Raw genomic sequence first — 13,628 nt, 5'->3', positions numbered from 1 at the left:
GAGAGTTGATTTGAATGGACGAGACGGCAGAGCTTAGCAAGTAGTCGAGACCAAAACAAGTTGGTTCTATACAAGCTCTTGACTGCGCCGCAGTGGGGATGCACAAGCCCACTGCGTCGCAGTCCTGATCCACGGAATTTTATGGACAAAGCCCCACTACGCCGCAGTGGAGATGGCTAGGAGTTGACTGCGCCGCAGTCAAGTAAAGGTGAAAAGGGTCCGTGGATTCATACTGTGCCGCAGTGGTGGTGACATAAACCACTGCGCCGCAGTAAGCCGAAGTCAAGTCGAACAATACCCCACTGCGCCGCAGTAGGTGCACGGGAGAACAGATCCTGACTTGTTTCTGCATCAGATTTTGAAAGGGTATAAATAGGAAACCCTAAAACGAAAATTAGGCATTCAAACTCTTTCTAGGAGCTGCTTTATCAGGATTCTTCCTTCTCCAATCAAGTGTTTTACTTAGGCGGATTCATCGAAGATATTACGGGCACCCATCTAGATCGTATCTACGTTATTGTCTTGCAATTTATTTTCTTCAAACAATTGGTACATCATGTTTCTCTTTTATTTTATTCAATATTTTGAATTGATCATGAGTGGCTAACTGTTTAATCATCCACCTTGATGAAACGAGACGGATAATGTGATTGCTATATTTTTGATTCAAAAGGGTTTATTTAATTATCATTGTTCCGTGATCTTGATTATTTTAATCTTTTTCATTTAATTAATTTCGATATTGGTTTGCATATGATTCTTCGTTGGTGGTACCAGTTGAATGTGTATGTGATTTTAAAACGGTTACTTGTCTATAAGTAATTATCACTAGTTCATGGTATGATAGTGAATATCATTTTAAGAAAAGATTAATTTTGTCAACGTGATTGATATCGGTTGGTGGTACCACGTTATTGTCACATAAGTTCAATTGATAATTTGATAAACAATAAAACTGATTGTTAGAAGAATTGTTTTGGTTTTGGTGGTACCGGCTTGGGTAATTCAACTAGTAGTTAGGTGATTCGATAATTTGTTCACGGTTGGTGGTACCACGTGAGTAGTATAATCTTATCACGATTATCTTTTAAACTCTAGAGAATTTGTTCTTCATCAAATGCAATCACATTTGAAGTCAAGGAAAGTCAAGGTGGATGACTTTTAATTATATTGTCTGAATTTGTCTTTTAAATTTATGCAATCATTTTGCAAATCAATTTATTTAATTGTCAAAGGGGAATTTCGAAGCAATACCTGTTTTACAAACCATTTAACAAGCAACTAATCATTTCACAGTCCCTGAGAACGAACTCAGATTTACCTCTCAACTATATTACAAACGATCGGGTCCACTGCCCGTGAGTGCGTAGTAGTGAGTTCTTTGGTAGTTTTAGTTTATAAATTTTAAGACTCGAAATTACACATCAAGTAGTAATAATAATAAGGGTCTTTTGGTCAAATAGTTGAAATCCTATGGAATTCAAAACATTCCATTGTTTTTGTGAAGGAATTCTAAATTCCATGATGTAAGGAATTTGAAGAAAAGCATCAAATTCTAATCCCATTATTTTCTCCAACAAAAAATGGTTACGAATGAAATTCAGATTCCAAATTCAGAGAATTCCTTTAAATTTTGCGAACCAAATACTTCCTAAGGTGACATAATATATGGCCAGTTTTGAAACATCTTAGAAGTGGTTAGGAAATATAGTTATACTAAACCATGGGATCCCAGATTAGCACCATTCACCTAAGTAAATAAATATATCATCTCCAAATAACGTAAGCAAAGAATAATTTCATAAGTTTACATGTCTTATTTTTATTTTTATTCAATCATTTTGACTCGCTATATTTTATAATTAGATTTTAGACCCGTGTCCAACATTGGACATGGGGCTTATACTATTATTAATATTATATTTTTATACATTTAATTTATAAAAGCTTATAATTTTGAAAATATAAGGTTCTAAGTGTTATACTATGCAAGTTGTAGTACAATAATCACAAGTTTGTCACTGCCATTATTAGCTGAGACATATTAATGGAATTGTTTGCCATAGTCATTCCACAAAGGGGAAGAGAGTGGGGTTCGGGTAAAGGTAAAAGAGTGGGGTTCGGGTAAGTGTTGACACCAATTGGGTACCAAAATTATTATTATTATTATTATTGTTATTGTTATTGTTATTGTTATTATTATGGTTACCATTGTTACTAATTTGGGTTGTTTTGGGGTAGGATTGATTAATTTTGAAAAAAATAAATTTATTAGATATAAATGACATGACAATTTGAATATTTTCACCAAATCGGTGACCATTTTCTCCCCTAAACATAAAAAGACTATAGTTTTACTAAACTCTAAAATCTATCACCTTAAAAGAAGTATCTCAGTTCTGGAAAACATAAATTTTAATAAAACACACAAAATAGAAGAAAACAAAGTCGGGTGTTCAACTGCCATGCAACAACATTATCATGCCTCCAACCACCAAACAAATTATTTTATATAATTCCCAAGTAACTTCATTATTTTCTACATATGGTTCATCAACCCACATACAATGATACAAGTGTTGACCAAGCTAGGCTTTTGATTTATTATACATTTGTACCGTACATCATCATAGTTTAAACAATCAAACTTACCGAAATCGTAATGATCATCACCAATACCTAAAGATCGTGGTAAAAGTACCTGGTATGGGTGTTGGACGCCGACCCCGATGCTGTCATGAATCATATATGATTGGTCCCACCATACCCCCTTCCAAATAAGCTTCCACCTAAGTTCAAAGTTCGTAAAAGACTAGCCAAAGTTAAATTTTATTAAAAAAATTTATAAGTTGTTTGATAAAAAATAATCTTTAAAATGTTCCTTGAATATTATTTCCTTTTTTTACATAGTTATTAAATTATATGGTTGAAATATATCAGAAATGAATTACCAATATAAATTTAATTGATTGCAAAATTAAAAAAAAAAAAAAGAAAGAAAGAAAAAAAGAAGGTTATTTTATTGACATGACAAGCATATCATAACGAAATGGGAAACAATAATTTCTTGATGAGGTAAAATATAAAACTCGTGCAATTTGAAGGTAAAACTTATATTTAAATAATTATCTAAATTTTTTAATGGGATTTAATTTTTAGTTAGTTATATAGTGGTTAATTAGGTTATCTACACTTTTCAAATATTAAGCAACCTACCTTAACTATATATAAACCAAGAACCCCAAAGATCACATAGACTTAAAAGACATGGGGAAACAACTTGCATTTGTGGTTTTTTGTCTAATAATAGTCTTTGGATTTGTAATAACATCCAATGCTAACACATATATAGTCGGGGACAACTCTGGTTGGGACATTAGTACGAATCTCGACACTTGGGAGCAAGGGAAGAAATTCATCGTTGGTGACGTTTTGGGTAACAATTAATTATTTATGTACTTTGTATTATTTTCATATATGTATATGTTGTGGTGTTTAAAAATTTTTGTTTATATCGTTTTCAGTGTTTCAGTACGCGTCCACAGACAGTGTGTGTGAGGTGGGGCAAGAGAGTTATCGAACATGTAATACAACGAAAGTTATTAATTGTTTTAGTGATGGGAACACGTCTATTCCTCTTACGACTCCTGGAGAAAGGTATTTCTTTTGTGGTAATAGGTTGTATTGCTATTCCGGGATGAAACTTGATGTGATCGTGGAAAGAAATCAATCGGCAGTGGCGCAAGCACCTCTTAGTGATGTACCCAAGTCGGATAGTGGTGGCTCCAAGAAGAATACTCCTTCGACCGTGGTAGAGAGTGGTGGTGTATTTGTTCGTGTTGGATTGGATTCCGTTTTGATGGGAGCTTTGGGGATTTTGGGTGTTTTGGTCTCGATTTTTTAATGCACAAATCTTGTAACTATGTTTTAATATTTGACAATTCAATGAATTTAATTATTGTGATTTTGTGAGAGTTTATGTACTACTACTAGGTAAAACAGTCTGGTATTTTTTTTTTTAAACATAAAGCAGTTGGTTGAACTACAATATAAGGAAATATCTTCAGTGACAACAAATTTCATACCTTGACTATAATTTATCATCGTATTCCCCTTATTATGAATTTATGTTCTTTAAGCCGAATAGTCCAAAAAATGGGAGTGCACAGCTCGTAATTATGGCTCACTTAACATCTTCTTTACGGATAAGTTTCATACGACACCTACAAACTTATAAATGATGCTAAATACGTCTTGCCAGATATTGATTTTTGGACATACATTTCAAGAGACAAAAATCTCTATTTTAATGGGTTAACCTCATATTGACTGGTTCACTTACCTTAGTCATGTTCATATAGTATTTTACCAATGTAGCAATTTCACTTAACCTATGAGTTATCATGTGTCGACCCGATTGTATTAACATAATTGGATAAAAATATATGTACAACATTAGGTTATACCTATGACAATGGAGTTTGTTAATTATCAATTGTTTAATCCTTAACTATGAACAAATACTCAAATAATGGCAAACTTGTTTCTTACTTGTTCGAATGCCATAAACAAAAAAAAAAAAAAAAATACAAGAAGATGTATAAAAACAGTCGCTTAAAACGAGTATTTATATTTTTCATTTGGGTAATGACAAATCCTATTAAATTAAAAGCTTAAAAATTGAAAAATAAGATTTGGAAAAAAGATTTAATGAGATCTAATTTGTCACATTTATGTGAGTTTAAAAAGACTTTTAAGCTAATATTTAGGTGAAATCATCATTTTTCTTTTTTACATTTTAGTTTCCTTTGTGTTTATATCTATACAAACAAAAGCACAAAACCTTATTTTGGTACGAGTGAGAAAAATGACCCAAAACGTATGGGCCGTTAAAATCTAGACCGCGGGCTTACAAAATCTACATTTATAACCCGGTTCAATACGATACAAAAATTTCTATCCATCCCCCTTTTTCTCCAAAAAATAAAAAAAAACAAAGAGATGGCGGAAGAAGAGACGAACGGCGGTGCGGCGGCCGGAGAGTTTTACCTGCGGTACTATGTAGGACACAAAGGTAAGTTCGGTCACGAGTTTTTGGAATTCGAGTTCAGGCCTGACGGAAAGCTGCGTTACGCCAATAACTCAAACTACAAAAACGATACTATGATCCGTAAAGAGGTTTTCCTCACTCCTTCTGTTCTCAAAGAATGCCGCCGCATCGTCTCCGATTCCGAGGTTTGTATATATATATATATATTTGTATTTTTAAATTTTGATTTGAGCTTGTTAGGGTTTTGTTAGCTCCTACACTTCAGATTTACAATATGTATGTATTTATGTATATATATGATTTGAGAAAAAATTGTTGCTGCAGTACATAATTATTTAATTATTATTTTTAGAGTTTATATCAGCTTCTAGGGTTTAGTGTTCCAGATTTTCATTTAAATATTTAATACTGTGGATTTCGTTTTTCTGTTTGGAAATTAGGTTATGATTAAAAAGTTAGGATTTTTATGTGGAAATTTTTCGGGCTGATTATCTTTGGCTAGGTTTCGGTATTCTTGATATATCTTGCAAGTGTTGGGCATTTTGTCAACAGTCAGAGATTTAGGATATTAAATACTTTCACTTATTTAATAGTATAGCATATGAGTTAAGGACTTAAGGGAATTGAAAATCGTTTTCTTGTTTCGAAATGTTGCACTGCTGGGGTTGATTGTTGAAGCTGGATCCAGATAAATATGAGTTTAACGACTGGTATGTCCATGAGGGGTTTCACGTGTCTAAGTGTGACCTAATCATTTTATTAATATTGTTTTGGGAACATCATTACTAATCTCAACAGTGGTTTTCACCTACTGGCGTAACATTTTCTGTTGCTGTTATCGTTCAGAATATAACACTATTTTTACTTGGTCTTTACTTTTTAGTCCACGATAGCATGACCTTGGAATATACTGAAAGCTATTATCCGATAATGTGTCATAATAAATCAAAAACTGTCCAATTTGTTATATTATGCGGATCAAGTCAATACTTACATTTACTCTTGTTTTTAAAATATCTTCGTTTGAAGCAGTAACAGGCATACATTTGTAAAAACTAAAATGTTATTTTTTTACTCTGATCTGAAGTAATATTTTGAACTTGGTTAATATCAGGTCTTGCACTTTTAGATTTCTTTTGGTTAAAGCTTACAGTTTGAGCTAGGACTTTTATTATGTCCATTTAACTCTGTTGATCTTGTTAAGGTTTTCGCTGCTACGATATATTTTTATATTACTTGAATTTCTGGGGCCTGATGCAACATGAATGTTATTTATATATGTTTGTACTTTGTATTGTAGATTATGAAGGAAGATGATAACAACTGGCCAGAGCCTGATCGTGTGGGACGACAAGAGCTCGAGATTGTGATGGGAAATGAGCACATTTCTTTTACTACTTCAAAGATTGGTTCACTCATGGATGTGCAGACCAGTAAAGACCCTGAAGGCCTTAGAATCTTCTATTACCTTGTTCAGGTTTGCAACAGATCTCCGTAGTTGCTATCAGTCTGAGTTATCATACCGCATCTTGGTTTTCATCTCTTGATCATTTCTCATTCTGATTTGATAGATATCTATAAGATTATGAAACCTATATGTTATCTTTCTGTGTCATAAATACACATAGGGAGAGACTAGTAGTGATCGAACATAGATTTGACCACCCAATAGAGCAGTCATCTATCTTACATCTGAGTTTTTTTATAACTAAAAGATATAAAGCAAGTTATGGCGTGCTTTATGTTATAGAAACACAGTGGATGCTGTTGTCATTCTGTCTACTACATTTGTGACAACAGTAACTGGAATGAAACGCTTCTTAGTCACCCAACATTCCATGTCCTCTCATGTTGCTGGAGTATGCCTTTGTCTACTACATTTGATTTTTTGTCATTCAACATCTCATCTCTTGTTCTGTTTGCAAATGTTCTTAGACATTATTTTTGACCATGTAGAAATCTGACAGCAGGGTACTCTTTCTTTTTCTTTTCATTTCATGTGGTGTGAGATACCTTCATCTGATTAAATTTAATTGTATATGTGACTATGTGAGGCATGTCCTCATAAGCTACTGTATGGTTCATTTTTTTTTTTGTATTGCCGACCATTCTAACTTAATCCTTTTAGGAGCCAATTAAGATGTTAAACCTTAGAAAGATGGCTAGGAAGACGCTTATGATAATTTTATGGTAGTTGTTGATACATTTTATCTGCTTCACAAACAAATGCGAGTTATGAATGATAATATTTTTGGGTAAGTAGCTTTGCGAGCTAAACATGCACAGTAAAAGTCTCGATAAGATATTGTCTGATTTCAATAGCAAGTGTTTAGCTGCTTACATTCTAATTACATTGCTTTTCTACTGGCTAAAAATCGGCTGCCAATGTATTTTTTTCCCCCTGAAGTTATGGGAACTGACATTCGTACCATCATTTTTGATGGAAGTACCACATATACAAATTGTATAGCTGACCGTACAAACCAGTAATGCACAGTTGTGGTACATCAATTTAAAGAAATGGTACAAATATCACTTCCCTAAAGTTATACTACGAGAAGAAAGTACATTTTTATGCAAGTTGTTTGATCCATTTGGTTTGTCTTCACTTTTTTGCTGATCCAAGTTAAAATATGCAGGATTTGAAGTGTTTTGTGTTCTCGCTGATCTCGCTTCACTTCAAGATCAAGCCAATCTAAGGAACTACAATGGTTTTGGCGGTACTTGCTGGATTGCCGAAGATGATGTTTTATGTAGTTCAAGTTTGTACGAATATGGCGGAGCTAACTTTGGTGCTGAACATTTATGTCAGCTTGGATTTGGGTTGTCTTTTACTATTGTCTTTTGTTTAGGTGGTAATTGATATTTGATTGAAAGTTAAATTTAACGCGTGACAAGTAAAATTGCCTTGAGATATATTGCTGTCGAGGTTGCTTTGCATGCCTTAATTGGAAATTTGAACTTTTGGTCTGTCGAGTTAGGAATATATGTTTGTCTGTTTTTCTTCCTTTCATACGCTGTCAGTGTTTTGTTTACAATGTAAGATAAGACGACTTACATTCTGCAGTCGTGTATCCTGGGCTATTTCACTTGTTGCAGGGCATAAGTTTTATTTACTTGCATGAGTTATTTACATCAAACAATCTATAGCTATCTATTGGTTACATATAGTACAACTTGTTTTAGTTGTGTCCTGAGTAATTTCCATTACAAATTTGTTACAATGAATTTCATTGAGACGAAAGCATGACTGAAACAAAATTTACCCGATAATGAAGAAATATTTAAAAAGCTTTAAAAAGGTTTCAGGTTCTCATGTACAGTAGGTTTTATGCCTTTACTAGTGTGGACATCGAAGAAGAAACAATGGTAGTAAAAGGATATCCAAAACTAATTTGACATGGAAATTCCAAAAAAAAGAAAAAAAAGAAAATCTATCTAGCTTCTACAATGGAAAAGAATATCATACAATGCACCAATTAAACTCCAAGGGGAAGGACTTTGAATTAAAAAGTGTGGTACCAAGCCACCAACAAAAGCAATTAAGTATGAACATGTTCTGTGAGTTCTCAAGAAGTATCCAAAATGGTCATATGTCCAATTAGATGCTGAGCAATAAAAATTAATAATAGTGTATTGATTTTCTAGTGCAGGTAAATTTCGGCCCTAGCCAAAATACTATTTTGTCACTTGTGTGTTTAGTAGATTTTTCGACCTATCCTGAACCAAAATCATTCGAGTCCTACCAAAACATACACAAACGACACTGTCTGATGCTCAAGGCTCTCGGCAAAGACGGTGATGACTTCTTACAAGAAACTCACTGACCCCCAAGAGGACTATTTTATTTTTAAAAATAAAAGTAAAAAAAACCTTTATAAACTGAAAGATATTGACACATACCAAAACCAAACTAACTAAAAAGCCCATGTACCGCTTTTAAAAAAAGAAACTTGAAAGCCCATGTACCGCTATCAGATAATAAGACCACATATATATATATTTGATCGCTGCTACCTATATTTGTGTCCACGATCCTGCTTTGTTTTCTCCAATCGTAACTCTAGTACGTTTTCTATTCGATTTTCTTTTAACTGTCTTCTTCAGTTTTATTCCTATAAAGTAAAACAAATAAAACAATAGGTTTCTCATAATCACCGTGCATCATGAAAATCATCGTGTATCAATTGTCCTATTTGTTTTACTTTAATATTTGTTTTACAATACCAACCCCCATATATATTATTTCAAAAGCATAATTTTGTTCCAGACTTCGGTGTATGCGATGTATATTAGTATATATATGCAAAATACTTTTATATTTTTTTCTTATTCTTGTTGATATTGAAATAAATTAGAAAAAAATATGTTACATACATTGGTATTTATTTTCTAGGGTATGTTATTTTCTAGGTAAGCTTTATACATTGAAAAAAAAAAACCGAATTGAAAGTACGTTATACCTTTATAGTTTTGCATTAGTCTTCCAACAGATACTACTATAATTGCTTAGCTTAATTTTGTGAATTTAGTAGTCTTTCATGATGTTGCTTTAGAAAGAAAAAAAAAATATCTTGTCCCTTTTTTTTTTAATCGAGAATTTGTTCTAATAATCTAATTAAAGTCATCCAACACTATAGACATCATGTTTGTCCCTCTTTTAATTTGACATCTCTTATAATTTTGCTCTGTTTATGTTGTAGTTTATTAAATAGTCAGTCTATATTTCATGGAAACTCCAACGTCCCAGATTATGACAAACCAAGAGATAGATGACGCCATCGAGACTGAGAAATCCATGTTTTCGTGCAAGATGGCTGAAGGCGCCTCAGTTAGTGCTCATGTTTTGAAGATGAAAGGCTACATTGACTATCTCGTTAAGGTTGGCTTTCCAACAAAAAAAATAGAGATAGAGATAATTCTTAATTCGCTCCCGCAAAGTTATAGAAACTTTGTCATGGTATACAAGATGAATCATATGAAGAAATCTATACTCGAGTTGCACGCTATGCTAAAAAATGCTGAACGTGCTATGGCCTGGAAGCATGATGATCATGTCCTTATGGTGAAGAAAGGAAGGGTCGCCAAGAAATCAAGAAAAGGGAAATTTGGGAAGTCCCGTACCAATAATCCTAAAGTCGATTTCAGGGCTAAGAACCCAAAAGCTCGTTTTGGTTCTGCCTAACTCGTCAAGTAATCAAATTCAAGTTCTATTATACGAGTACTTTTTTTTGAATTCGAGATGAATATTTTTTAATTTTCTGCTCTATTAGTGCAATAAATTAGAGGTTTGATTGCATTAATTTTACATCATCTTTAAACTCTAGAACAATCAAGAAGCATACTTTATGATCAAACTATGGGCTACCAACATATATTCTCAAGAGGGCCTTTTATTATTTGCCAGTTTGCCAATAAACAAGGCCAAAAGGGCAAGCTAGTTTGTCATCCTATGCATTTACTATATTATCTTCATCAATTTTTGAAAAACCTTTACTCATCATTTACCAATATTATCTCTGCATTAAAAATGTACCCGGAAAATACACGATGATCAATGAGTTCTTAAAATCATTATAACTCATATACTGTAGTTAGGGTGATGCTCACCAACGGGCGACCAACTTCATCAGTTGTCGGGTTTGGGTTATTAAACGCATAAGTATATTTGTATGTATAAGTTGTTGATGAAATATTTTTGAAAGACGGTATTATTTCCCATTTCTAAAAATACTTAAAATTAATGTTAAGACCCTTGCCTTTTTTTTTTGGCCGTCGATGTGTGGGTAGCCCACTTGGTAGAGGCATATGCCTGTTAAATTGGAGGTCTTAGGTTCAATCTCAAGCAGTTTAGAATAATTAGTTTAGAATATTTGGTATAATAGAATACGAATACATTGCTGTTAAAAAAAAAAAAATTGCCTCCTCTTTTATAGTAGAGATATATTTGTCATCCAATATACTCGTATTATATTTGCCTGTTTACCATTAAACATTGACAAGACTGTCTTTTTAGTACTATATATGAACAATCACCTTGTTTTTGTTGAGCTATTTGAGGAATTAATTGCATCCCTGCACTACTCATTTTACTGAGCTATATAGAGAATTGCATTAGTTAGGCTTCATTTTGTTATTTTTTTTTTTGGAATATATAACACGTTTTTTTGGGGTTAAAGGGATTTATCCCGGCCGGTTAGCTTTTGGATTAACACGTTGATTAACAGATCAACCCTGGTTATGTTATATATACCATGTGTTGTGAGTTTCTTTTAGCTCCTTCATGATGTAGTTGAAAAGACAATCTCAATACATATGCCTTCCCATCTTCAATTAGATAGTTAGATATATCCACTTTGGAAAAACACACTGCTTTAGTAAATCATAATCATTACATCAAATCGTGTTAGTTTTTAGTGGCAGCTAGCTTATCGTTACATATTTGCTTATTAACATCAATCATCAAGGTTTAGTTTATTGCTTTTTAACAAATCCGATGTTGAAAGGTTAATAAGCCAAGTTCCATATGCTTCTCGATCAAAATTAGATTTGTAAGCTCCTAAAAAGATGATAAGCATAAGCTTATACGAGTTCGTTTATTGCTTTTCAATTAGCTTTTAAAAAACTCAATAAGCTAATAATTAAGTCAACTTTCGTTGATAACTTAATAAGATGTTACTTATAGAAGTGAAAGCTTATATTTAGACAACTAAAAAAAAAAAGGAAAAAGGTCATGGAGGCCTGGAGGGACTGTTAGTCTTTCACCACATTACATACGCAATTGAAATACATTTACCTGATTCCCACATGATCTGGGCATCTCAAATGATTAAACCGGCCCGTATCTACCAACTTCAATTCATATGTAAGCCTAGGCGTCATTAGTAACAACGAGTATCGTTCCATAGCATGCATACATGTCAATGGAACAGATGGAGTAGTATTTAGTAAATGTGATCATTGATATATTATTAATAATTAGATTAACACTTGAAATCATGATCCTATGATTCATGAGGAAAAAACTATATATAGAAAAACACACTTAATTTGTTACATAACATAGGATGATCATACCTATATATATTGACCATCTCTACATAATCATAAATTACAATCAAACTTGCACACAACATGCTATTACTTAAAACACATACCTTGTTGAACCATCAACCTATTTTACTATTTTGAAACATACATGACCAATTAATTAGGGCTGCAACAACTTAATTATCCGTGGTTGCCAGGACCGCTTCCTCCACCTCCATAACCGCTTCCTCCACCTCCACCTCCACCTCCATAACCAGAACCATAACCATGACCACCTCCATGAGCTCCACCACCACCAGACCCATAACCATAACCAGACCCTGAGCCACTACCACTTCCACTCCCAGAACCATACCCAAAACCATAACCTTTACCAAATCCATTAGGAGACCGGCCCGATCCTGACCCATAACCCCAACCACTCCCTGGACTTGACCCAAACCCCCAACTATAGTCCCAATTCTTACCATGGCCTGATCCAGTAGTAGTAGTAGTACCACTTGGGTCTGAAGTGGCCATTTTCTCCACTAGAGTCTTTCTTGCACCTTTAGAACTATATGCAAAATTTGCACTGCAAATACATAAGAAGAGAACAATGATAGAAATTTGGTATATTTTTGAATGCATCTTGTTGTGGTTTATTTATGTAAATGTGAACTTAGTTGGATTATATATATAGTGATCATTATGGGGTGTAGACTCTAGTGCATGAGGGTTATATGTGTAAATTGGCATATGAGCATGAGTACCCGTAAATGGTGCAAAGATTTTTATTGTACACTTGGTCTGATCTTGAAGGTGGATTTAAGATGAGGGTAGTCATTTGCCACTTGTGATTGACCCCAATGGACCGGCCATCCCCAACTATGGTAATAAAGTAATTAATTGCATGCATATGAAATGTTATTATATGCTAGTCCATGTTGGAAAATTATATGTTTCTAGTGCATGTTTGATTCACATAAAAAAAAAATTAGAATATGTTAAAAGGAATTTAAATTCTGAAAGAATGAAATTTGATGAAAGATTTTTTTTTTATTTTAATTCAAAAGAGGATAAAAATGAAATTTCATTTAAGAACCTTAAGGAATGGAGATTTCATCAAATGAAGGAATTATTACATTCCAATGGAATAAAATTTCATCATTTTTTGACAACCAAACGTATTATGGAATAGAATTCAATTCCATTACTATCAGATACCATTGAAATCCGTGAACCAAACGCTGGTTAATTTCTTACTAAAATTTAGTTATAAATTACTAGCATATTACATAAGTACAAAGATCCTCTCAACTTAATTTGCCTTCGGTCATGTTAAGAAGTATTACTTTGACGTATGTGAGATGGAATTAAAATAACAAGTCTTTCATTTTTTGATAACCAAACGTATTACGGAATAGAATTCAATTCCAATACTATCAGATACCATCAAAATCCGTGAACCAAACGCTTGTTAATTTCTTACCAAAATTTAGTTATAAATTACTAGCATATTACATAAGTACAAAGATCCTCTCAACTTAAT

At 33.2% G+C, this 13,628-nt stretch overlaps 3 protein-coding genes across 3 annotated transcripts; 2 read left to right on the top strand and 1 right to left on the bottom strand.

Annotated features, from left to right (window-relative positions):
• Positions 1–3,267: 3,267 nt before the first annotated feature.
• LOC122588010 (mavicyanin-like) lies at positions 3,268–3,964 on the top strand. Its single transcript, XM_043760158.1, has 2 exons — positions 3,268–3,436; positions 3,525–3,964. The coding sequence occupies exons 1-2, from the start codon at positions 3,268–3,270 to the stop codon at positions 3,902–3,904; spliced, it is 549 nt and encodes a 182-aa protein (XP_043616093.1). The 3' UTR covers positions 3,905–3,964.
• Positions 3,965–4,949: 985 nt separating this feature from the next.
• Positions 4,950–8,112, top strand: LOC122588712 (protein mago nashi homolog). The gene is made up of 3 exons (XM_043760882.1): positions 4,950–5,235; positions 6,351–6,527; positions 7,690–8,112. Exons 1-3 carry the CDS (start codon positions 5,002–5,004, stop codon positions 7,747–7,749), a joined length of 471 nt encoding a protein of 156 aa, XP_043616817.1. The 5' UTR covers positions 4,950–5,001; the 3' UTR covers positions 7,750–8,112.
• A 3,948-nt stretch (positions 8,113–12,060) lies between these two features.
• On the bottom strand, positions 12,061–12,763 carry LOC122588713 (glycine-rich cell wall structural protein 2-like). The gene has a single exon (XM_043760883.1). The coding sequence runs from the start codon at positions 12,725–12,727 to the stop codon at positions 12,281–12,283; it is 447 nt and encodes a 148-aa protein (XP_043616818.1). The 5' UTR covers positions 12,728–12,763; the 3' UTR covers positions 12,061–12,280.
• Positions 12,764–13,628: the final 865 nt, after the last annotated feature.

Source organism: Erigeron canadensis, chromosome 2 (genome assembly GCF_010389155.1).
Source record: "Erigeron canadensis isolate Cc75 chromosome 2, C_canadensis_v1, whole genome shotgun sequence".
NCBI classification, from domain to species: Eukaryota; Viridiplantae; Streptophyta; class Magnoliopsida; order Asterales; family Asteraceae; genus Erigeron; species Erigeron canadensis.
The sequence above is the reverse complement of the archived record's forward strand: the minus strand, read 5'-3'. Positions and strand labels throughout refer to the sequence as shown.